Here is a 25,708-nt window from a genome sequence, read left to right on the forward strand (position 1 = left end):
AGTTGAGACATGACAGGCTCATAAGCTCACTCATTAGCATTTGTTGCACTAATTAAAAATCAGATGAATAACAACATGTCTAGGCTTGAATGGCTATGTTTCAGAACAGATCACTTATTATGACAACGCACAATGCAGGGAGGTTAGTAGATGAGATTCTTTCTGTCGATTGCTCTGTTCAAACCCAATCACGTTTTTGGTTCTGCTTCTTCAGTTATAAATAAGAGAGGAGCCAAAGTGTTTGAGTACCAGCAAAGTGCATCTTCTCTCTTCCTTGCTCTTCTCTTCCCATTCCCACAGAAGAAAATAGCACCAAAGCTTCAATCCCAACATGGCTTGCCATCAAAGGTCTGCAAGCGTGCCTTCCAGCCCTTGCTCAAATGATACCACAATTGAGCAGCAGCTCCAGACCCTAAACACAGTCGTCTCTTCACCATCAGCAACCATCGACACGATGTGCGATGGTTTGAGGAAGCTTGGAGATATCTACAACTCCATTGAGGAGCTGATTTGCACACCTAGTAACCAAGTTAGCCTTTGCCAGAAGCTGCAAAGGAAGTTGGTGGAGGAAGAGCTTGGACGGTCACTCGTCTTGCTTGACCTCTGCAATGCCATGCAAGAAAGCTTCATGGAGTTGAGGATGAGTGTACAAGAGATGATGTTGGCCATCAAAAGGGGAGAAGATGCGTCTGCTCAAGTCAAGGCATACATCCGGCTAGCCAAGAAGGCGCGGAAGCAATTCAAGAAGGTCAGCAAAAAGACTGCTTCTGACAAGATGGACTGTAGGGTGGTAAAGCTACTAGCAGAAGCAAGAGAAATCACCGTCTCATTGCTTGAGTCTACATCCTGTTTCCTGTCGAAGAAAATTGAGACGCCTAAGTGGTCTCTTGTCTCCGCCACATTCCAGAAGAGCAAAGTCATGTGCGAAGAGGAGCAATTGCAGGAATTGGAGCTCACTATCAAAGACCTTGAGAGTGGAGCAGAACTTCTGTTCAGGAGATTGATCCAGGGCAGAGTTTCTCTTCTGAATACTCTTAGCTCATAGGCAACCTGAGCTCCAATACCCTGTGATAGGCCTCCACTTTTTAAAGGATCAGTCGATCACAACAATTTTGCAACATGTATAGTCTTGTGGATATGTATACAAAGTTCACTAAATTAAAAAGAAAGAGAAGCAATTTTGTCAATTTCATGCTATGAGTCTTTGGTATTATTCACATCATGACTGATTGACGTTTCTCATAACTAAAATATAGGTATTGTGCCTCAAACATACCATCCATTTACAGGGCAAAAGAACAACCTAAGATCCGGGCCATTCCAGCCAAGTAAAATTTTGTGCCTCTTATAATTTTTTGATGTTAAAACAAAAGTGACATGTCTCCATAAGGTTATCAACTTGTTATTACAGCCTTGCGGGCTTCACGTTAATGGTTTTTTTTTATGGGAACAAAGGTTATGTTAACTCACATGTTCCTCTAGCGGAAGATCCTTCTGAAATGGATCTTGCTCTACTCAGCTGAAACATGCCAGCTCCAACACACGAGCTACAACCCGGTAATTAGCATTATCATTTATATTTACTGATGGAAACACCTACTAATGTCAAAGAGCAACAAGAATTGAACTAATACACATGCACTAATAATACTCAATTAAGAACCTGTTAATGGTTTTCCTTGCATTTCCCTCAAGACCCATCGTGACGGTTGGAACAAATGCAGATTCTTGCTACCTATAATTGCAACATGACAGAGTGTTAAGACCAGTTTGTGAAGTCTAGTGAACTAAATATGTGTACTTCACGTGAAAAGCCTTGATAATGCAGCACTTCTGCAGCATTAGCATGCAACTTCAACAGACAGCATCTGGGAAATCAAATGGCATGATTCTTTCTGTCTACCTTTCAAAAGATGCTCTCTCTCTCCCATTTCTTAAAAAATTGATGCTGTCTCAGTTGCTTCCAGTGTATAAATAGGCATCGCCTGAGGAGTAGAGACATCAAACCCAAGTTTCATCTTTCTTCCACATCTCCCAACTCTCGAATACTCCAATACAAAGATGGCTTGCCACCTAAGATCAGTCAGTTTGCCATCCAAGAGGCAATCCAATGAAGCTGAAATCGAGGATGAGCTGCAAAGCCTAGAGGCAAGCATCTCTTCACCCTCCACGACCATTGATGGTCTGAGGAGGCTTGGAGATGTCTACAATCAGATCGAGGAGATGATCCACTTGCCCAGCAACCAAGTTTTCTCTGCACAGCAAAGGAAAATGTTGGATGGGGAAATGGAGTGCTCCCTCGAGCTGATCGATCTCTGCAGTGCCATGCAAGAGAACTTCACCGAGTTGAAGACCATCATCCAAGATCTGCACGCGGCTCTCAGAAGAGGAGACAGTGCAAGCATTCAGGTCAAGATCCAATCTTTCACCCGCTTGGCCAAGAAGGCGCAGAAGCAATGCAAGAAGATGAGCAAGAAGACTACTTCTGACAAGGAGGACTGCAAGCTGATCAAGCTATTGATCAAGGCTAGAGTGCTCACCGTCTCTCTACTCGAGTCGACATCGTGCCACCTATCACAGCAACTAGTGGTTCCCAAGATGTCTCTTGTCTCTAAGGCATTCCAAAAGAAGAGATCAGTTGTTTGTGAGGAGGAGCAATTGCAGGCATTAGAGTGCATCATTGGAGATCTTGAGAATGGAGCCGAACTTCTGTTCAGGAGAATGATCCAGAGCAGAGTAGCGCTCCTAAACACTCTTAGCTCATAGATTCTCCTAAAGTGAAGACACTCTAACACCCTGTGATTGGCCTCCGCCTTTTAAAGGATCTGCCAATCTTTGTACATCTGTAAATGTATAGAACAAAAAGAGCAATTGAAAACAGCAGTTTTGATCTAGCCAGTGTCTCATCTCCAATCATTTATACATGCTTCTGATTTCTGATTTCAGTGGTATCTGATGATGTGATTTTGTGATGTGCTGATGTCCATAAAACTATGGGTAACAAAAAAAAAAACATGAAAAAAACAGAAGATGTGAATTATTGTTGCAAGTGAAACACGATTTCTCTTCTCAGGAAGATAGAGAAAAAAGAGAGAGATTCGACTAGAATAAGTTATAAGTAGATGGAATCAACTTTCAACTGCTTAATGCTGTCCATTTCTGAACCTAAATGTTTGATTTCAAAGTGGCCATGTGACCTCGCATTTGTTTAATCCCATAATCAGCGCACGATCCTTCAATGGTGGATCATGCTGGCCTGCCCTGCATACACGCAGCATGCCAGATCCAACCCCACGAGGTCTGACCTTGTGATTAGCACCAATTAGTCTGTAATCATTCCCTAACCCAATCGCTAATGCGATAACGCAACAGTGGAAGGACGGCGGTAACCCACTGCAACGCTAATAAAAAAGTAGGGTTCCGAACTGACCTCCGGCGGGAAGCGGGCTGCGGGGGCTTGAGTGCTTGACCCTGCAGATCGCCGGCGACGGCGGCCGGTGGCCCTGTGGCGGCGCCGCCGCCGATGCGCCTCTTGTGAGTTTTTTTTTTTTTTTTGGTCTTTTATTTCGTTTTATTTTTATTTAGGGGCGGAAATTTGAAGAGACGCGTGGTGGGTTATGGGCCGTGTGGGCTTTACTATGGGCGTCACATGTCAATTTCGGCCCAAGCTGATGAGGAAGATGGAGGAGAATCAGAGAATGCGCATCTCGGGTCCTTTCACTTTGTTGACACTTTCAATTTTATCAAAACTTGGTAATGACGAAATTTGACCAATTTTGGCATTAATATATTTTGATATGTTTGGTTTAAAACCTTAAAAAGATTTTGGATTTAGAATCACCTAAAGATGCATGCACCTGTTTGGCTTAGTACCAGTGCCCTACTGGTTTCATTCTCGCCAATAACTGGAAAATGTATATGTGGTAATTAAGCTCTTAAGAGGCACCAACATTGTACTTGAAAAAGGATCAGACATGCATAATATCAAAATAAAAGGCATATGAACATCAAATACTAACCGCAGACAGCTGAAACATACTATAACAAAGACTGATGCCGGAAACTGATGTTGAAAAAACATAAACTCATCTACACGAACGGCACCTAATACACTGAAAAAATGCACTAAATGTGGATCATATCCATAATGAACACTTGAACAGAGAAATGTGCTGTACCACACAACTGAAACATGACAGCAATGCTGTGAAGACAACAGAGTGATATATAATGGCTGAAATGTCAATGGACCAAGGCTGTCATTTATAAGAACAACGAGTCCTCTCACACAAGCAAGAACCAACCACGCCCTCGTGCAGATGAGTTTGCCACTTTGCCAACACAACCTAAGACATGAAGCATCAACTTGTTAGAGATGGTTGACAATGTCACAATGTGTCCTTATTTTGCAGCATGACAACTCACAACTGATAAGAACATTTTGCAGTTTAGCACGGCAGGCAGGAGTAACATGCTAGTGCAGAAACCGCATGATTGATTCTCCCATTTCATTGCATGCTTCATTGGTCTCACCATCTTGAACTTGAATTCAACACTAAGCAACCCGCTCGTGCAGCTGAGTTTGCCGCCAATAATCGGGACATGATGTACAATCATTAGCTGAGCTAGAGATGCCTCTTACATGAAAAAAAACATCAGCTTGTCGAGGAGTTGGGTGGCTTCTGTTGCAGCAGCACAACAATTCCATGGCTGTCCACACAATCAGAAATGCCATTGCTTGAGCTCCTTTCGTTATATATACAGGCAAACCATGCCCAGGTCGACACCATTGCAGCACAGTTTCCTTTCTCTTCCTATCCATCTCCAGAGAAAAGAAAACAAGAGAAAAATATAATGGCATTCCATCTCAGATCTGCGAGTGCGCCATCCAGCCCACGGTCCAGCGAAACCAATGTCGAAGAACAGCTGCAGAGCCTAAAGGCAACAATCTCCTCACCTTCTTCAACCATCAGGACGATGAACGATGGCTTGAAGAGGCTTAAGAGCATCTATGATAGCATCGACGAGATCATGTGCATGCCTAGCAGCCAAGTTCTCCTTTGCCAGTCACAGAACAGGAAAGCAGTGGAGCAAGAGCTCGAGTGCTCTCTCGTCTTGCTTGACCTCTGCAAGGCTATGCAACAGAACTTTTCTGAGCTCAAGGCAAGCATCCAAGACATGATGTTGGTTATCAAGAGAGGAGAAGACGCAGCTGTTCAAGCCAATATTCCATCATGCATCCGCCTTGCCAAGAAGGCGCAGAAACAGTACAAGAAGATTAGCAAGAAGACTCTGTCACCTGATCAGGAGAGCTGCAGGGTGGTCAAGCTGTTGGCTGAAGCAAGAGAGACAGCCTTCTCAATGCTTGAAATCTCATCACATCTCCTCTCGAAGCAAACTGTGATGCCGAGTTATAGCAAGTGGTCTCTCGTCTCCAAGACATTCCAAAAGAGAAGAATTATCTGCGAGGAGGAGCAATTGCAGGCGTTGGAGTTGGATATTGTTGATCTTGAGAGCGGAATCGAGAATCTGTTCAGAAAATCGATCCAGAGCAGAGTTTCTCTTCTAAACGCTCTCAGCATGTAGATAGAATGATGGAACATTCCCAACTCTGACACCTGTGATTGGCGTCCGCCTATTAGAGGATTTGTTGATCACCAAAACAATTTTGTATGTTCACCTACATCATACATGAGGAAATGTACAGGAGTTCATTCAATGAATATTTCACTCTTTTGCCTCTAATTTCCCCCTTCACTTGACGCATACTGCTCTCAAACAATCACCGGACATTTGGAGCGCTTCACCTGAAGCATGTTCAAGCAAAAAAATAATAAATTAGTCAGAAGACACATACCATTTTTGGCTGTCATAATATATGCAATTAGTAATAAGTACACAGTTCCCACCTTGCCTTCGTAAAGCCATGGGATGGTCATGTCACCAGTATTCACATGAGACAGGAACAGGCACAAGATCCTTTGCTCCCCATATAACTAAATAGTTGTTGATAAATTGCTCAGCAATCAGATGCAATAGCACACATGGCACCAATACTAGTTGATTAGCAATCTCCATTAAATGGGTGCTGGAGCATACACGTATGACAAGGCTCAGTAATAGAATAAGCTGCCATGCTGATTCCTGCTGCCAATAACTGGAACATGACAATGTGACTCAGTTAGGCCTAATGCATCAGAAATTTGGACAGCACGTGGAATCATCTTGAGATTGCAGCAGATGCTGAATGCTGTGAGTGCAGAAGGCAGGCCAGCGATGTGATGCTGCACGAAGAACGTACCAGATAAGAACACATCATGGAGGTGAAGTCAACTGTTGCTTGGCCGAGCAAAGGAACAGCTCTTGTTCTCTTTCGTGGCAAGCTCATCAATCCCATGATCTGGATCTGGATCTAAATTTAAACTACATGCTCGTGCAATGAGTTTGCTGCCAATAGCCAGGACATGATAGACACAAGATGAGCTAGACATGCCACTTGCACTGTTACACACACTTGATTAGCAAACATAAAATTCATCAGCTTGTCGAGGAGATGGGTGGCATCCGTTGCAGCAGCACATTACTTAAATGTAATTGAGATTCCAATGCTGTCTACAGAGTAGAGATGCCATTGCCTCTGCTTCTTCTTCTTCTTCTTCCGTTATATATAGAGATAAAGCTAACCGGGTCGACACCATTGTAGCATACCTTCTCCTCTTCCAACTTCAGAGAGAGCAGGAAAAAAAAAGTATTACGGCTTCCTCTGAAGACATGGCATTCCACCTGAGATCTGCAAGTGTGCCATCGAGCCCTCGCTCCAACGAAATCGATATCAAAGGGCAGCTCCAGAACCTGAAGGCAATTGTTTCTTCATCGTCTTCGACCATTGAGACAATGAGTAATGGCTTGAAGAGGATCGGGAATATCTACAGCTGCATCAATGAGATCATGTGCCTGCCAAGCAGCCATGTTGCAATTTGCCAGCCACTGCAGAGGAAAGCAGTGGAGCAAGAGCTTGAGCGCTCTCTCATCTTGCTCGATTTCTGCAATGCAATGCAGGAGAGCTTTTCCAACCTTAAGCAAAGCATTCAAGACATGCAGCTGATTATGAAGAGAGGAGATAATGCAGCTGTGCAAGTGAAGATCCAGTCTTATATCTGCCTTATCAAGAAGGCACAAAAACAGTTCAGGAAGATCAGCAAGAAGTCTTCTTCAGTTGATCTGGAAAGCTGCAGGGTGGTCAAGCTGTTGGCTGAAGCAAGAGAGATAGCTATCTTAATGCTTGAAACCTCATTCCATCTTCTCTCAAGGCAACTTGCGATGCCAAGTTCTAGCAAGTGGTCTCTTGTCTCCAAGACATTCAAGAAGAGAGCACTTTTCTGCCAAGAGGAGCAATTGCAAGTGTTGGAGTCGAACATTGCTGATTTAGACACTGGAGTCAAGAATCTGTTCAGGAAATCGATCCAGAGCAGAGTTTCTCTTCTCAACACTCTCAGCTTGTAGATAGATCATATACCACTTTGATCCCCTGTGACTGGTGTCCAAATTTTAAAGGATCTGCTGGTCACTGCAACATTTTAGCAATGTGTATATACATTAGAGGAATTGTACAGATATTAAGTTGAGAAACAAAGCACAGTATTTTATCTACTTCTTGTTGCATTTCATCCATGCTTTGACAGAAGCACCTAATTTTCTTATAAGATGCTTGCCATTATTGCCTGTTATAGAAGTAGTTAGCAAAGACTGTTCACTCTGATCTTTGAAATTATTTACTATTGTATGGCCACGTTATTCAGATGCCATATGTTGCACCAGCAACAAGCAAAGGATCCTTGTGTAGTGGATCTTGCTACCACAGAAAAAACAAGCCAGCTTCAACACACGAGGTTGAGCGTGTAAGCAGACTGAATTGTGCATAGAAAAACACCTATGGAAATTAACAACTGCAATAAAACTAGAGAACACGCATGCCAGCAATAAAACTCAATTAGCACCCCATTAAAATAATACATTGAGCACACAAATATGTCAAGATCCACCAGTCAAGTGAACTAGCCTGCTGATTCTTGCTGCTAATTGTTGGAACATGACAATGTGATAGCTCATCGGGAGGACACGTAGTGCACTAAAAATATTGAACTGCACATGAGTGATGGAAAAGATTCTGCATGCTGCTGCCAGATCTCAAACCTTGAGAGCAAGTTCAATAGTATAGCCAACTACTAGCTCCAATTCATCTATAGCCAATCTAATAGCTCATTCATACAATAGTTACATACTACACTATTAATACCTAGTCCCACCTGTCATAGACATACTGCGTCTTGGAGTCCGTGCTACAGCTGGCTACAAATCTGTAGCCCGCTGCTCTTCTCTCTCCTGATTTATTTTCTTAAAATATGTTTGCAGCTGGCTTATAGCCTGCTATTGTACCTGCTCTGACAGATAGCATCTGGGAGGTGAACTGGCAGGATTCTGTTTGTCTACCCTCCAAATGATGCCATATCTTACAAATCCTCTGTATAAATAGACCTCAGCACATAGCTAGACACATCAAACCAAAACTTTCCCTTCCTCATCTCTCAGATTCAACAGAGAGACAAAGTTTTAGCCACAGACATGGCTTTCCACCAAAGATCAATTAGCTTGCCTTCTAGGCCTCTCTCCAAAGTTGAAGAGGAGCTTCACAGCATAGAGGCATGCATCTCTTCACCCTCCCTGACCATTGAGATGATCTCTGATGGTTTGAGGAGGCTTCAGGACATCTACAGCTCCATTGAGGAGATCATGTGCCTGCCTAGCAACCAAGTTTGCTCATCTGCGCAGAGGAGGTTGTTGGATGGAGAGATGGAATGCTCCCTTGAGCTACTGGATCTCTGCAACGCTATGAATGAGGTCTTCACCGAGTTGAAGGCCATCATCCAAGATCTGCAAGTGTTTCTCAGAAAAGGAGATGACGCAGTTCTTCAAGCCAAGATCCAGTCGTACATCCGCTTGGTGAAGAAGGCAAAGAAGCATTCCAAGAAGACTTTGAAGAAGGTTGTGTTAGACAAGGAGGAGTGCAGGATAGTCAAGCTCTTGAGCGAGGCTAGAGAGAACACCACATCTCTATTCAAGTCAACAATGCACCTCTTGTTGAAGCAAATCGAGATGCCAAAATTGTCCCTCATCTCCAGGGCATTCCAGAAGAAAAACCCAGTGATTTGCAATGAGGAGCAGTTGCAGGTGTTAGAGTGCTGCATCACAGATCTTGAGGCTGGAGCAGGACTTCTGTTCAGGAGATTGGTCCAGAGCAGGGTTACTCTCCTGAACATTCTTAGCTCATAGATGCTCGTCAAGATCTGTCACTCTTAAGACCCTGTGATTGGCATCCGCCTTTTAAAGGATTTGCTGATCCTTAGTATATGGTTAGACTTATAGTGTACAGAAAAAAGTTATACATGAAAGAAACAGAAATTTTGATCTAATTCTTGTCGTGCGCTCAATCCTCACATATTACTGAGATATATGATGTGATTATGCAACACGATGCCAGTATTATTGCCTTTGTGATGAATATAATTTGCACAACCCAACACATGAACTATGAAATATATGTGCCAAGTAATATTGTTTTCCTTTATTTTATTATTTTTATACTCCAAATGATTGCTGATATACTGATATGCCATATGGCCTCACACATTTTTCTTCTAGACATGAATATTTGGAAGCAAACAATTTGCGCTGGTCCACAACTGCCTAGTTGTTTATATATTCATGTGGCCATGTTACCTCACACCCGCCTAAGCCAATAATTAGTACATGATCTTAGTTTTGGTGCATCTCACGCTACATTCATGAAACATGCCAGGCCCAAGCTACAAAGCTAAAAGCTTGCAATCAGCACAATATTTTGTGGGTGTGTGTTCTTAGAGGTGGATCAGTGTTGATCCCTCCTTTTATATTTGTTTTCTTTCTTCTTAATGCAATGAAGCACAACACACCTGTGTTTTCAAGGAAAAAAAAGTTACATCCTAAATTTGCTGCATGATCACATAGCTTACCTAGTATTGTGTTCTTGTGTATATATTATTTTTACTGTTTTGGAGCACTGATACACATCTTGATAATAAAGCACGTTTTAATTAAGTTCAGAAGTAAAGAGAATTTCTTTTAAGCACAGAAAAACAGTATAATTATAGTGTGCACAGCAAGACACAGATTATCTTGAGACACATCTCAAGTTTATCTCAGCAACCACAATTTAACCATGCAATGTCCATGAAACTCATAACTCATTGGCTCACCAGGTATGTGCCTCGACTTGGAGAAAGACATATACTTATTGAGAAAGAACAAGATTTTGTCAACTTCTTGATTGATTACACTGTCTATGCAAGCTTTGGTACAAAAACATAATTTTCACAGAAGACTGATGTTCATCATTATTGACTGTTACATGAACAGTTAGCACAGATAGTTCCAATTCACTTTTGAAATGCTTTACTACGAAATAGTCACATAGCCAATGCTAGTTTCTATGCCAGTGGATCTTGCCCCCATAGCTAAAATAGGCCAGCTACCATAAACAAAGTTGAGCGGGCAAGCAGCATGGATTGCACATAATAGAACACATGTTGAAATTAACACGAGTATTAAGAAATAGATTATGCATGTATAAAAGATACTACTCTGGTAGCACTCTACTAAAATTATCCCATGAGAGCATGCAATTATGTCTAACATCCACAAGTAGAGTGAACTAACCTGCTGGTTCTTGTTGCCAATAGTTGGGACATGACAATGTGATAGCTCACTTGGAAGATAGATAGCAGTGCATAACAAATTATTATAACATACGAGAGATTCCATATGCTGCTGCCAGATCTCAAACCTTGATAGACAGCATCGGGGAGGTGAACTGGCAGGATTCTGTTTGTCTACCATCCAAATGATGCTCTGCATTGCACATCAACTGAATAAATAGGCCTCAGCAAAAAGCTAGACATATCAAACCATAAGTTTCCTTTCCTTCTTATCTCTTGGATTCATCACAAAGCGCCAGAGTTTTTGAAACAGACATGGCTTTCCACCAAAGATCAATTAGTTTGCCTTCTAGGCCTCTCTCCAAAGTTGAAGAGGAGCTTCACAGCATAGAGGCATGCATCTCTTCACCCTCCCTGACCATTGAGATGATCTCTGATGGTTTGAGGAGGCTTGAGGACATCTACAGCTCCATTGAGGAGATCATGTGCCTGCCTAGCAACCAAGTTTGCTCATCTGGGCAGAGGAGGTTGTTGGATGGAGAGATGGAATGCTCCCTTGAGCTACTGGATCTCTGCAACGCTATGAATGAGGTCTTCACCGAGTTGAAGGCCATCATCCAAGATCAGCAAGTGTCTCTCAGAAAAGGAGATGACGCAGTTCTTCAAGCCAAGATCCAGTCGTACATCCGCTTGGTGAAGAAGGCAAAGATGCATTCCAAGAAGACTTTGAAGAAGGTTGTGTCAGACAAGGAGGAGTGCAGGATAGTCAAGCTCTTGAGCGAGGCTAGAGAGAACACTACATCTCTATTCGAGTCAACAATGCACCTCTTGTCGAAGCAAATCGAGATGCCAAAATTGTCCCTCATCTCCAGGGCATTCCAGAAGAAAAACACAATGATTTGCAATGATGAGCAGTTGCAGGTGTTAGAGTGCTGCATCGGGGACCTTGAGGCTGGAGCAGGACTTCTGTTCAGGAGATTGGTCCAGAGCAGGGTTACTCTCCTGAACATTCTTAGCTTATAGATATTCCTCAAGATCTGAAACTCTTAAGACCTTGTGATTGGCATCCGTCTTTTAAAGGATTTGCTGATCCTTACCATTTGTATATGTTATAGGCTTACTGTACAGAAAAGAAAACATACATGAAAGAGAGTTTTGATCTAATTCTTTCCATCCCCTGAGTCCTCACGTATCTCTGAGGTACATCATGTGATTATGCAAGCGATATTATTAATGTCTTTGTGATGAATATAAATCGCACAACATGGCAAATGAATTATAAAATATATGTGCCACATAAACGAAAATCTTTTCATTTTTTTTGCTGGCAAATTGATCTGTGATGTGCCATAGGGCTATCAAATGGCCATGTGGGTCATGCCACTCTGATACCATTTGTTGCCTCATTAGCAAGCAAAGGATCTTTATGCAGTAGATCTTGCTGCCACAGCTACAACAGGCCAGCTCCCATACACGAGGGTGAGCGTGCAAACTGCATTAATTGCACATAATATAACAGTAGTTGGAATTAACAAAAGCATAAAAAGATAGATAGTGCACGTATCAGCAATACCACGGTGGTAGCAATAAATTAAAATAATCCTGGAGAGCATGCAATTATGTCAAGATCCACAAGTAGAGTGAACTAACCTGCTGGTTCTTGCTGCCGATAGTTGAGACATGACAATGTGATATCTCCCTTGGAAGAAAGATGGCAGTGCATTAAAAATTAGAACAACACACAAGAGATTCCATATGCTGTTTAATGTTGCTGCCAGATCTCAAACAATGATAGACAGCGTCAGGGAGCTGAACTGGAAGGATTCTTTTTGTCTACCATCCAAATGATGCTGTGTATAGCACATCCACTGAATAAATAGGTCTCAGCACAAAGCTAGACACATCAAACCATAAGTTTCCTTTCCTTCTCATCTATTGGATTCAACACAAAGAGGCAACATTTTTAGCAACAGACATGGCTTTCCACCAAAGATCAATTAGTTTGCCTTCCAGGCCTATCTCCAAAGTTGAAGAGGAGCTGCACAGCATTGAGGCATGGATCTCTTCACCCTCCCTGACCATCGAGACAATCTCTGATGGTTTCAGGAGGCTTGGGGACATCTACAGCTCCATTGAGGAGATCATGTGCCTGCCTAGCAATCAAGTTTGCTCATCCGAGCAGAGGAGGTTGTTGGATGGAGAGATGGAATGCTCCCTTGAGCTGCTGGATCTCTGCAACGCTATGAACGAGGTCTTCACCGAGTTGAAGGCCATCATCCAAGATCTGCAAGTGTCTCTCAGGAAAGGAGATGGTGCAGTTCTTCAAGCCAAGATCCAGTCATACATCCGCTTGGTGAAGAAGGCAAAGAAACACTCCAAGAAGACTCTGACGAAGGTTGTCTCAGACAAGGAGGACTGCAGGATAGTCAAGCTGTTGAGCGAGGCTAGGGAGATCACTACCTCTCTATTTGAGTCAACAACGCACCTCTTGTCGAAGCAAATTGCTACGCCAAAATTGTCTCTCATTTCTAAGGCATTCCAGAAGAAAAACCCAGTGATTTGCAATGAGGACCAGTTGCAGGTGTTAGAGTGCTCCATCAGAGATCTTGAGGCTGGAGCAGGACTTCTGTTCAGGAGATTGGTCCAGAGCAGAGTTACTCTCCTCAACATTCTTAGCTCATAGATGCTCCTCAAGATCTGTCACTCCTAAAACCTGCGATTGGCGTCCACCTTTTAAAGGATTTGCTGATCCTTACCTTGTATATGTCATAGATTTATAGTGTACAGAAAAAAAGTTATACATGAAAGAAACAGAAATTTTGATCTAATTGTGCGCTCAATCCTCATGATGTGATTATGCAACAAGATGCCAAAAGCCGTTGTGATGAATATAATTTGCGCAAGCCGGCACATGAATTATCAAATATATGTGCCGCGTTAGCAATTCTACTTTCATTTCTTTTATATTTTATAGTCAAATTGATAATGATGTGCCATAGGGCTGTGAAATGCCCATGTGGGCCATGTAACTCTGATGCTGTTTGTTGCCTCACTAGCAAGCAAAGGATGCATGTACTGTGGATCTTGCTGCTGCAGCCGAAACAGGCCAGCTCCAATACACGAGGTTAAGCGTGTAAGCAGCATGGATTGCACTTATTAGAACACAAGTTGAAACTAACAAGAGCATTAATAATTAGATAACACGCACGTCAACTATAATACTCTGGTATCACGCTATTAAAATAATCCCTTGAGAGCATGCAATTATTCCAAGAACCACCGGTAGAGTGAACTAACCTGCTGATTCTTGCTGCCGATAATTGGGACATGACAATGCGATAGCTCACTTGGAAGATAGACGGCAATGCATTAAAACATTGAACAACAAAGAGACTTGCAACAGCCAGATCTCAAAACCATGACAGACAGCATCAGGGAGCTGAACTGCCAGTATTCTATTTGTCTACCATCCAATTGAAGTAGTGTCTTGCACATCCTCTGTATAAATAGGTCTAACCACAAAGCTAGACACATCAAACCAAGACTTTCCTCTCCTTCTCAGCTCTCAGACTCAACAGAGAGACAGAGCTTAGCAACACACATGGCTTTCCACCAAAGATCAGTTAGCTTGCGTTCCAGGCCTCTCTCCAAAGTTGAAGAGGAGCTGCACAGCGTAGAGGCATGCATCTCTTCACCCTCCCTGACCATCGAGGCAATCTCCGATGGTCTGAGGGGGCTCGGGGACATCTACTGCTCAATTGAGGAGATCATGTGCCTGCCTAGCAACCAAGTTTGCTCACCACAGCAAAGGAAGTTGTTGGATGGAGAGATGGAATGCTCCCTTGAGCTACTGGATATGTGCAACACTATGAGCGAGGTCTTCACCGAGTTGAAGGCCATCATCCAAGATCTGCAAGTGTCTCTCAGAAAAGGAGATGATGCAGTTCTTCAAACCAAGATCCAGTCATACATCCGCTTGGTGAAGAAGGCAAAGAAACATTCCAAGAAGACTCTGAAGAAGGTTGTCTCGAACAAGGAGGACTGCAGGATAGTCAAGCTATTGAGAGAGGCTAGAGAGATCACTACCTCTCTATTCGAGTCAACTACACACCTCTTGTCGAAGCAAATTGCTATGCCTAAATTGTCTCTCATCTCCAAGGCATTCCAGAAGAAAATCCCAGTGATTTGCAATGAGGAGCAGTTGCAGGTGTTAGAGTGCTGCATCGGAGATCTTGAGGCTGGAGCAGGGCTTCTGTTCAGGAGATTGGTCCAAAGCAGGGTTACTCTCCTGAACATTCTTAGCTCATAGATACTCAAGATCTGTCACTCTTAATACCCTGTGATTGGCATCCGCCTTTTAAAGGATTTGCTGATCCTTCCATCTGTATATGCCATAGAATAGAATTACTGTACAGGAAAATAAAATATACATGAAAGAGATACAAAGTTTTGATCTAATTCTTGCCGTGTGCTCAGGCTTCACATATTGCTGAGATACAAGATGTGATTACGCAATGTGCTGTCAGTATTATTGCCTTTGGGATTAATATACAACGGACAATCCAACAAATGAGTTATGAAATATATGTGCCATGCTAGTGATATTATTTTCATTTCTTTTGTATTTTTACAGTCAAATTAATCCATAGGGATATACATGCTATACCTCTAGACATGAGGATTGCAGGCAAATACCCATAGTGTCCTAGTTGTTTATATATTCTATTGAAGACTTCTTTTTTTTATATTCATGTGGCCATGTTACCTCACACCTGTTTAAGTCCATTAATTAGTGCCCAATCAGTGTTTGGTGCATTTTGCATTACATTCATGAAACCTGCCAGGCCCAACCTACATGGATTAAAGCTTGCAATTAGCACAGTGACTACCTGCCAATGTCCGTTGCATTATCGCACGACCTAGCATGGTATGCATCCTTTTTATTTTATTTATATTTTTTGGACACATATATATGCATCAAGTTCAGAAGTATTTTTTTCCCCTAAAAAAATGTTTAAACATAGATGAGTTATGGTTCAAAATAAAATATGTCAGACGAGTGAGAAAACTGCACGCAGATTGGAGAAATCCAAACTGCCGCAAAATGATTTGCAAAACCATGTCGCAGATGCTTCCATGGAAGCCTGAATCACATCCACTCATGAACTCAGCCATCAACAATAGAGAAGAATAAAAATGATTCACAAGGCATTGCGGCACACAGATTACGGAGAAATAAAGTGGTAGATGCATGCATACCTCGGCTGGACCCCCTGGGTTCTGGAGGGTAAACAGCGGCCGCGGATTTCTCCCATCGTCCTGGGGGAATCCATGGGGGCGGACATCGCCGCCGCCGCCGCCGCCGGTGGCGCCGGAGCGGACTCTCTCTCCCCTCCGCCCTTTCTCGCCGGAGCCTTCTCCGGTGGTGGGAGTCTGGGAGACGAGACGAGACGAGTAGGCAGTAGTAATTTCTTCTGGGCCGTGGGCTTACTTGTATTTGGGCCTGGTGGGTTTTTCCGGTATCTCATATTAGGCCCACTACAAAATTGGGCCCAACACAATCAAAATCAAAATGAACATCGCTGAATAAAAAGTGATTCAAAATTAAGGGCACTGAAGGATGCCCCGTGCGTTGCTGCGGGACTTGGTTAACATTAATTTGTTAGATAGGAGGTACAATCTCAAGAAGAAACGGAAGAAACAAATGGTTTTCTTGGAGAAATTCTTTTTAGCAACCCTATCCAAATTTTGTAAATAATTTAGGTAGCACATTCAAAGCATAAGCTACGAAGAAGCAGAATGGGCATTCGGCCATAAAGCTCTTTTATACGGATTGATGAGCCGGATACATGTAGATGTGTGTGGAGATGGGCCAATATGTTTATGTGGGCTACATTTGGTACTGAGTAGGCGGAGAGACTCACCCGATGCTTGATGGATTGGGCTCTATGCCGCGTTCCATCCAACGGCTGAGAAGCAATCTAACGTATTCATCCAATAGTTTACAATTGATGATGACGTGGAAGCATGAGGTTTGAGCTTTTGGTATTGACTTTATAGAAAGAAGGGATTACTACCAAAATCAACCTTTCCTAAATTGGCAATACCAAAACTATGGTAGAATAAGATAAATGTATTGTTGCTAAAATTACCTATTTGATAATAAACTAAATGCAACTATATATTTGTCAATTTTATTAAACAATCCATAGACTAAATGCAACTATATATTTATCAATTTTATTAAATAATCTATAGTTTAAAATGGCATCAATCTGAATACACTCTAATAGCCAAACTTGCCTCGCTAACACTACTGCGTATATTAGCTGCTTGGAATTGTTCATGACAGCTTCGAATGCAAGCTCTCAACTAGAGATCGATGAACACACGCGATGCAGGATTTTTGCATCCGTTGCATCGCGGCACAGCATTGTACGCATCGTCCAACTAGAAGATCCTTGCTGCCGGCTGGTAATTCAGCCATTTTTTGCCGGGTCGGCGCAAGTACACCGACCAAATTTTATTAAGACAGAAAGAATTTATAGATTTTACATGATATTATACTGTCGAGTCGGGAATAACCCCCAAAAAGGATAATTCAGCCATAGAAAACACCTTTTATTCATCTCCATCGTCTCTCCTTATTTTTTTAAAAAATAAGTAATTATTATTTACGACGTGACTTGGCTTATCATTAGATTACTTAATGTATGACTTATATTTTCATATGTTTGTATTAAATTTTAAACAACACGAATGATTAAGTATATGTTTAAGAGTTAGCAGTTTCATCCATTAAAAACACGTGAAAAGCACGAGGAAGTAACTCTGAACAGTGAACTTAACTGTATCAGGAACTTTATCCTGGATGTAAGTTGTAACAGCCCTGACCGCCCTATGGGCTTCCCTGACAACACTCTTGCCCATGGGATAACACCTTCTAGAATTTTCAGTACACCTAACACCGTTTTTTTTTTTTAGATAAGGGTATTTTTTTTACCCGGCATCTACATCCAACCGGATATATACGGCCATTGAAATAGGGAACTTAGCCCCGGAAACAACCCAATCTGAAATTCGCTCTATAGAAGATTTGAACTCAGAACCTCGGGGTACCACTCAGGTCACTATAACCACTAGGCTACATGCCCTTTCATAAAGGGTGTCCAATGTAAGGCACTCGAGTGACACCGCGTTCTTGAGGATATAACATGTTAGCTCAATCAAGTACTTCGCGGAGCTGAACCCTGTCATCTTCACACTCTTGAGGTAGTAATGGCGGTGTTCCGGCATCTGCCTCAAAGGCGAGGAATCTCCAAGAACCGATTCATGCTTCATATGCTCTTGTGATACCTGATAATGATAAAAGATAAGTCAAATAAAGTATACATATCCAAGAGATCAGTGATCAGATAGAGGAGTATATCTTTTCAGGATGGAATGAGCGAAGAGTGCCTTACATTCAAGATCAATGTCTCCAAGGAAGGAGACGCGTCAAGGAAAGAAACAAGAGAAAAATAATCATACGACGTGTTAAAGGAGGCTGCTGAGCTAACGGAAATGGTGAGGTGCTTAAGGTAGAGGAATTTTGTAGGCAGCATTGGTGTATTGACCACCTGCACAATGAATGTCATGTCTCAAATTAATTAGAATTAATAATCCTATAATATACAACTACTCTTAATATGCATAATAAAACGCCTAATGTTTTAGAGATCGATACCTCATCATTGGAGTAAATGGCAAGAGTCTCAAGATTTGGCATAACGGATGGCAGCTCGGCACGAGCACAACAGACAACCTTTGGATGGATCATGCTTAATCTCTTCACTTGCAATGGGTCTCCAAGTGAGAGTTTTACATTTCCGCTGAAGCTTAAACTGGAAAGATTTGGAGCATTGTTCTCTATCACTCGCAGCCTACAGCATCCAGCAACCACCAGGCAGCTCAATTTTTGCAGCACGCAAGGTATCTTCAGGCAAATTATCTCCTACAGTTGCTGAGGTTCAACTGCTCCAAAGCAATAGTAGAATTGGAAAGAAAGCACTCCAACTCATCCTCGGTAACATGTACAAAATGCAGACTCAGACTTGTTAGTTGTTAGGTTTCTCAAGGTGCCAAGTTCAGCTGTGGGGCGAAAGGCACAATAGCCAAGTTTAAGATACCGAATTGAGCTTCGAATCCCACTGGATAAAACTGAGCATGGGAAATTGTACTCTGCTGTAATACTAGTACATAGCATAACAATGAGCTCTTCAGTCATCGGTGTAACAGCAAGTTTAAGCCAACGGTCGAGGCAGAGAAGGGAAATGCCCTCTAATTGAAGCTTCAATATCTTCACACCAGAGCCTGAGCGGTTTCTTAGAATGCCATCAATTATGTCGCTGGCATTCACTATATGTGAATGTAGTGAATGTACTTCCGGGAGAAACACTTCCCTAGTCAAGGTGAGATTGGGACGACATCTCCAGGAATGAAGAAAGGCACGAGATAGGCAAGCAGCACGAGCAGCATCACGCAGTGGCATTAGGGAATGTACATGGCACCAGATGTCCTGCATACGAGCATATGCGAGTAGAGTTCAATGCCGAAAGAGCCAAATGGTTACTTGGACAGTAGAAAGAAAAACAGAAGTACCACATGGAGTAGGAGGGTTATATTCTACCCAGGTATACCTTTTGGCATGATTAATTGCAAGTGATATGCAGATTTACAAGAGTTGATAATTAATTGATAGTGCAGTGGAATGTATCAGAAAGGTCAGAATTTCATGCCGCCCTACGTACCTCAGGAAGGTCTGGAATTGTTGCTTTGACAGCTTGAGAATCATCACCATCTTGTTGACTAGAGGGCAAGCCCGAGCCCTTTTCTAGTATTCATTGAAGCAATGGATCCAACTGCAACGCAACCAAGCACAGAGACTTACTCAATATATATATATTGATAATAGTTACAATAATAGTCCATATATATCCCAGACCATTATCTAAAAATATATATCCCAGATATTGATATGGATTGGACCAAGGGGAAAAATTAAGTCATGGAAGTTGTTAAAGAGAGTTGGCAGCAGGAGGTGGATGCCACTGATCCTTACTCAATTTTGCATGTAAAACTTGCCAGATTGTGCAAGAAACTTGCATCCTGGGGTCAGAAGAGGATCAGCAAAAATAGGCTGCAGCTGCAGATCGCCAATGAAATCATCCTAAGATTTGATATTGCCCAAGAATCACGGCTGCTGTCAGAGGATGAGCGACGGCTTCGTGCTGCCTGCAAAGGACGGTGTCTGGCCTTGGCGTCTTTAGAAAGAATTCGGCTGAGACAAAGGGCCAAAATTAGGAATTTGAGGGAAGGTGATGCTGGCACAGCTTTCTTCCACATGAAGATTAAATCAAGGCGAAGGAAATTGCTAATCCCACGGTTAGAACACGATGGCCGGTTAGCTTCAACTCAGCAGGACATGCAAAACCTAGCCAAAGAGTACTTTGAGTCAGTGATGAGCGCGCAAGACTCTGACATGAGAAGACTGCAGTTCGATCAAATTGGGCTGGCTGCTGCTGACCTGACCGATCTTGATACACCCTTCACTGAAGAGGAAGTTTGGGCAGCCATTCGTTGCATGCCAAATGAAAAGTCCCCCGGTCCAGATGGATATACAGGATTGTTCTACCAAAAATGCTGGGAGATCATCAAGCCTGAACTCCTTAGCGCGTTGGCCAAGTTCTGCACCGGCAATAGTCAGAATTTACAGAAATTGAAGTCGGCCATAATCATGCTCATTCCTAAGAAGGAATCGCCAACCCTACTCAAGGACTACAGGCCGATCAGCCTGGTGCATAGCTTCTCCAAGCTGGCTGCGAAAGTCATGGCGCAACGTCTGTCGACGAAGCTGGATGTCCTCATTCCCTGCTCCCAAACTGCCTTCATCAAAGGGCGTTGCATCCATGAGAATTTTGTTTTTGTCAAGGGCCTTGTGCAGCAATTCCACCGGCAAAAGAAGGCAATGATGCTATTGAAGCTGGACATTTCCAAAGCCTTTGATACTGTCTCGTGGGGTTTTCTTCTGTCCATGTTGGAGTTTAGGGGATTTGGCCCAAATTGGAGACGATGGATCTCGGCTGTCCTCCTGACTGAAGAAACAAGCATCCTGATAAATGGAGCGCTCTCTGATCCAATTAAACCAGCAAAGGGACTGAGACAGGGTGATCCTTTATCGCCATTGCTCTTTGTGTTGGTAATGGATGCCTTGCAAGCCATGGTGAATCGAGCGAAGCAAGCAGGGCTGTTGTCGCCACTGAATGCAAGAAGGCAATTACCCCCCATCTCAGTGTACGCAGATGATGCAGTCCTGTTCTTTAGGCCAACGGCCGGTGAAGCAAGCACAATCAAAGGATTGCTGACGCTGTTCGGTGAGGCAACGGGTCTCAAAACGAATTTCTGCAAGAGCACGATCACACCGATACAATGCAATGATCAGCAACGGGCGATGGTTGAGGCCATCCTATCCTGCCGAGTGGAAGATTTCCCCATCACCTACCAAGGCCTCCCACTAGGAACAAGGAAACCAACAAAAGCTGAAGTACAACCGATCCTTGACAAATTAGCAAAGAAAGTTGCTGGTTGGAAACCAAAGATGCTATCCATCGACGGGAGACTTTGTTTGATCAAATCAATGCTCATGGCCCTACCTGTTCACTACATGTCGGTCCTGCAATTGCCAAGATGGGCAATCAAAGACATAGAGCGAAAATGCCGTGGATTTCTTTGGAAGGGGCAGGAGGAGGTGAGTGGCGGACATTGTTTGGTCTCGTGGCGAAAGGTATGCTCTCCAGTGGAGAAAGGTGGTTTCGGTGTGAAGGACATGAATTTCTTTGGTCGGGCCCTAAGGTTGAAGTGGCATGCAAAATCACTGGAACAGAAGAATAGGCCCTGGACGATAGCGACTTTCAGGCCTGGGAATGATGTGGAGACCATCTTTCGCTCGGTGGCAGAGTACACCATCGGCAATGGGGAGAACATTGACTTCTGGACAGCAAACTGGACCGGGAAGGGATGTTTTGTTTGGCGTTGGCCGATCTTGCACTCTTATGCGGGGCGCACCAGGCTTTCGGTCGCCAAAGCCCTGTGCAACAATCGATGGGTCCGCGGGCTGCAAGGGGCGTTGTCCAACGAGGCAATGGGCGAGTTCTTCCAATTATGGGATGAAATCCGTGATGTGCTGCTGCTACCCTCGGCAGATGAGATCAGGTGGAAACTGACAAATGATGGGCAGTTCTCGGTAGCGTCAGCCTATGACATGTTCTTCATGGCAACAGAGAATTGCCCCTATGGTGAGCTACTATGGCATTCCAGGGCTCCCTCGCGAGTCCGCTTCTTCATGTGGATTGCGCTAAAGGACCGGTGTCTCACTGCCGACAACCTTGCCAAGCGGAACTGGCCTCATGACGACATTTGCCCGCTTTGTCAGCGCCAGGACGAGGACTGCCACCACCTGTTCGTTGGTTGCGACTTCACGGCGGCGGTGTGGAGAATTATCAGAAGATGGTGCAATGCTAGCTTCCCAATTCCGGCAGATGAGGAGAACACGCTGGCTGACTGGTGGCTGGCAACAAGACGTTGTTTCCAGACGAGCTACAGGACGGATTTTGACAGTGCATTCATGCTAATTTGTTGGTTGATTTGGAAGGAGCGTAATGCAAGAATTTTCCAACACGTGTCCAAGACACCGGAACAACTTGCAGAGGATATTCAAGAGGAAATTGCTGTCTGGAGGGTGGCTGGGATTTTCTCCCAATTTCGCGAGTAATCGCATGACTGTCTGCGGGGTTTAGCCCTGCTTTCATTTCTCGTTCTTGGTTGGCTGGGGTCCTTCCCTAGCTACCGCAGCATTGTAATGTCGTTGTAACATTTTACTGTATCCCCCCCCCCCCCCCCCCCCAAATCTTAATGAAATTGGTCGGCCAACCTTTGGCCGACCCAGCAAAAAAAAACTCAAGGAAACAGCAACCGATTGAGCAAAACGAAAGTATCAATCAGAGGGAACCCACCAAGGGGCAAAGATACTTTTTTTTTTTTGAGAACAGATCAACTTGCATTGACCTGGCTTTTGGGAGAAAGCCAAAAAGATTAAAGATAACCCATGGTTAAAAACGATAGGCACCAGAGGGGCGGACCTATAGCCCCAAGTTATTTTTTTCTGCAAACAAATTGCATATGCTATCAGCATAAATAATACTCAAGGTTAAGGCAGAGAGAAAAGCTCCCAGATCAACAAGTAGATAATGTAATGTTATGGGAAAGAGAGAAAAATGAGGCGCTCACCGGCCGGCGGCGAGGACGCCGGCGCCGCTGGTCGCGAGATTGGAGGTCGGCGCAGGCGGCGGGCCGAGGAGTCGAGGCCGAGGGAGCAGCGAGTCGGAGGCCAATGCAACACGTCTTGTTTGGGCTTTCATGGTTTGAGTCCAGGACGGCGAAAGGCTCAAACACAAATTTTGCAGGAGTTTGCTCTGCGTGTATCTGTATTTCAATTCAAGTTATGTATATCCCTTTCACTAAACAAATATAACTAACAAGTTTCTGTCTTTCTTATTCGCAACATGTTTTGCTGATAAATTCATTCAACGAATGCTGGTATGTCGTATCAACATGCTGATTGTTCGCCTGACAACTTGAGCCTTTATTTTCCAAGCACCGGGAGGAGGCATGAAATTAATGATAAAAAGATAGCTATACAAATTTTTGGTCTCTTCTCTTGATAACAAACAATATCAGCAATTCAGCACATAGTTGCGTTTAGCAATCTTGTCAAGCCCCCTTGCATTCCAAATTAAAATGGACGTAGGATTCATTGGGGACATTGACAGGGAGGATCACACTACAGGATACACATTCAAATTAACACAGGCAGGTCAGGTCAGAAGATAGTCCAGAATCCACAAGATAAGAGTTGCCTGCGACAAGGAATTGTAGGTGTTAGAACTGAACATTGTTAATCTAGACAATGGAATTAAGAACCTGTTCAGGAAATTGATTCAAAGTAGAGTTTCACTTTCCGACTCCTACTTCAGCTTGAAGGTAGATTTGCGAGCTCTAATCCCCTGTGCTTGGCACCCGCGTTTTAGAGAATTCGCCGATCGTTGAAATAGTCTCCCAATGTTTATCTAAACATGAGAAAAAAGTGTAGAAATATACTCACTGAAAAATAAAAACAGGATTCAGTCCATCTTCTATTGTTGATTACACTGTCTATGCACATGCTTTAGTACCAAAAGGTAAAAAACTTAATTTCCTTAGAAGATTGATGCTCATCAATATTGACTGTCACAAAAAAAAAAAAAAACAGATGACATTAAAGTTCACCTTAGAAATGCTTTAATGTGAAATGGGCAAATCGCCCATGTCACTCAGATGACAATTGCTGCCTCAGCAGCAAGCAACGATCTTGCTCCACCAATAAAAATAACAGGGCAGCTCCAACACAAGATGTTGAGCGTGTAAGCGGCACGGATTGCACATAATACAACACATGTTGTAATCAACGAGAGCACAAGAACTGGAAAAACGCATGTCAACAGTAATACTTGTTAGCACTCTAATAAGATAATCCCTTGAGAGCATGCAAATGTGTCAAGATCAACCGGTAGGGTGAACTAACATGCTGGTTGTTGCTGCCAATAGTTGGGACATGACAATGCAATAGCACATTGAGAAGATAGATGTCAGTTCACTAAAAAATCGAACAGCATACGAGTGATTCCATATGCTGCTGCCAGATCTCAAACCATTGATAGACAGCATTTGGGAGGTGAACTGGCAGGATTCTGCTTGTCTGCCATGCAAATGAAGCTGTGTCTTGCACATGATCTGTATAAGTACTCCTCAGCACAAGGCTAGACACACCAAACGAAACTTTCATTTCCTTCTCATCTTCTTGGCCTCAACACAGAAATACAGACCTTTAGCAACAGGCATGGCTTTCCACCAAAGATCAATTAGCTTGCCTTCTAGGCCTCTCTCCAAAGTTGAAGAGGAGCTGCACAGCCTAGAAGCATGCGTCTCATCACCGTCCATGACCATCGAGATGATTTCTGATGTTTTGAGGAGGCTTGATGACATCTACAACTCCATTGAGCAGATCATGTGCCTGCCTAGCAACCAAATTTGCTCATCCCAGCAGAGGAAGTTGTTGGATGGAGAGATGGAATGCTCCCTCGAGCTACTGGATATCTGCAATGCTATGAGTGAGGTCTTCACTGAGTTGAAGGCCATCATCCAAGATCTGCAAGTGTCTCTCAGAAAAGGAGATAATGCAGTTGCCAAGATCCATTCATACATCCGCTTGGTGAAGAAGGCAAAGAAACATTTCAAGAAGACTGTGAAGGTAGCTTCAGACAAGGAAGACTGCAAGATTGTAAAGCTGTTGAGCAAGGCTAGAGAGATCACTACCTCTCTCCTCGAGTCAACAATGCACCTCTTGTCGAAGCAAATCCAGATGCCAAAATTGTCTCTCTTCTCCAAGGCATTCCAGAAGAAAAACCCAATGATTTGCAATGAGGAACAGTTGCAGGTGTTAGAGTGCTGCATCGGAGATCTTGAGGCTGGGGCTGGACTTGTGTTCAGGAGATTGGTCCAGAGCAGGGTTACTCTCCTGAACATTCTTAGCTCATAGACGCTCCTCAAAATCTGACACTCTTTAAGACCGTGCGATTGGCATCCACCTTTTAAAGGATTTGCTAATCCTTCCCATTTGTATATATCATAGACTTACTGTACAGAAAAGAAAAGATACATGAAAGAGACAGTTTTGATCTAGTTCTTTCCATGTGCTTTGTCCTCACATATCTCTGATATACATGATGTGATTATGCAAGTGATATTAGTATTAATGCCTTTGTGTGATGAATATACATACAACCAAGCACATGAATTATGAAATATATATACCATGTTAGCTT

General features: G+C 43.2%; 5 protein-coding genes and 5 pseudogenes across 5 annotated transcripts; 9 read left to right on the plus strand and 1 right to left on the minus strand.

Annotated features, from left to right (window-relative positions):
* Positions 1-331: 331 nt before the first annotated feature.
* LOC127782685 (uncharacterized) lies at positions 332-1,045 on the plus strand. Its single transcript, XM_052309953.1, has one exon. It carries the CDS (start codon positions 332-334, stop codon positions 1,043-1,045), a length of 714 nt encoding a protein of 237 aa, XP_052165913.1.
* Positions 1,046-2,061: 1,016 nt separating this feature from the next.
* On the plus strand, positions 2,062-3,015 carry LOC127782687 (uncharacterized). The gene has a single exon (XM_052309955.1). It carries the CDS (start codon positions 2,062-2,064, stop codon positions 2,764-2,766), a length of 705 nt encoding a protein of 234 aa, XP_052165915.1. The 3' UTR covers positions 2,767-3,015.
* A 1,713-nt stretch (positions 3,016-4,728) lies between these two features.
* Positions 4,729-5,586, plus strand: LOC127781868 (uncharacterized). The gene has a single exon (XM_052308934.1). The coding sequence runs from the start codon at positions 4,729-4,731 to the stop codon at positions 5,584-5,586; it is 858 nt and encodes a 285-aa protein (XP_052164894.1).
* Positions 5,587-6,771: 1,185 nt separating this feature from the next.
* On the plus strand, positions 6,772-7,565 carry LOC127781869 (uncharacterized). Its single transcript, XM_052308935.1, has one exon. It carries the CDS (start codon positions 6,772-6,774, stop codon positions 7,501-7,503), a length of 732 nt encoding a protein of 243 aa, XP_052164895.1. The 3' UTR covers positions 7,504-7,565.
* Positions 7,566-8,161: 596 nt separating this feature from the next.
* Positions 8,162-9,470, plus strand: LOC127781870 (uncharacterized; annotated as a pseudogene).
* A 1,596-nt stretch (positions 9,471-11,066) lies between these two features.
* On the plus strand, positions 11,067-12,048 carry LOC127781871 (uncharacterized; annotated as a pseudogene).
* Positions 12,049-12,711: 663 nt separating this feature from the next.
* Positions 12,712-13,579, plus strand: LOC127781874 (uncharacterized). The gene has a single exon (XM_052308936.1). It carries the CDS (start codon positions 12,727-12,729, stop codon positions 13,432-13,434), a length of 708 nt encoding a protein of 235 aa, XP_052164896.1. The 5' UTR covers positions 12,712-12,726; the 3' UTR covers positions 13,435-13,579.
* Positions 13,580-14,352: 773 nt separating this feature from the next.
* LOC127781873 (uncharacterized) lies at positions 14,353-15,053 on the plus strand (annotated as a pseudogene).
* A 2,820-nt stretch (positions 15,054-17,873) lies between these two features.
* Positions 17,874-20,135, minus strand: LOC127783152 (uncharacterized; annotated as a pseudogene).
* A 4,588-nt stretch (positions 20,136-24,723) lies between these two features.
* On the plus strand, positions 24,724-25,415 carry LOC127783200 (uncharacterized; annotated as a pseudogene).
* The last annotated feature ends 293 nt before the right edge of the window (positions 25,416-25,708 follow it).

This window comes from Oryza glaberrima, chromosome 8 (assembly GCF_000147395.1).
Source record: "Oryza glaberrima chromosome 8, OglaRS2, whole genome shotgun sequence".
Classification (NCBI taxonomy): domain Eukaryota; kingdom Viridiplantae; phylum Streptophyta; class Magnoliopsida; order Poales; family Poaceae; genus Oryza; species Oryza glaberrima.

Coding starts and splice junctions, on each gene's coding strand:
- LOC127781868 (XM_052308934.1), top strand. CDS start 4,729: ATGCCATTGCTTGAGCTCCTTTCGTTATATATACAGGCAAACCATGCC.
- LOC127782685 (XM_052309953.1), top strand. CDS start 332: ATGGCTTGCCATCAAAGGTCTGCAAGCGTGCCTTCCAGCCCTTGCTCA.
- LOC127782687 (XM_052309955.1), top strand. CDS start 2,062: ATGGCTTGCCACCTAAGATCAGTCAGTTTGCCATCCAAGAGGCAATCC.
- LOC127781874 (XM_052308936.1), top strand. CDS start 12,727: ATGGCTTTCCACCAAAGATCAATTAGTTTGCCTTCCAGGCCTATCTCC.
- LOC127781869 (XM_052308935.1), top strand. CDS start 6,772: ATGGCATTCCACCTGAGATCTGCAAGTGTGCCATCGAGCCCTCGCTCC.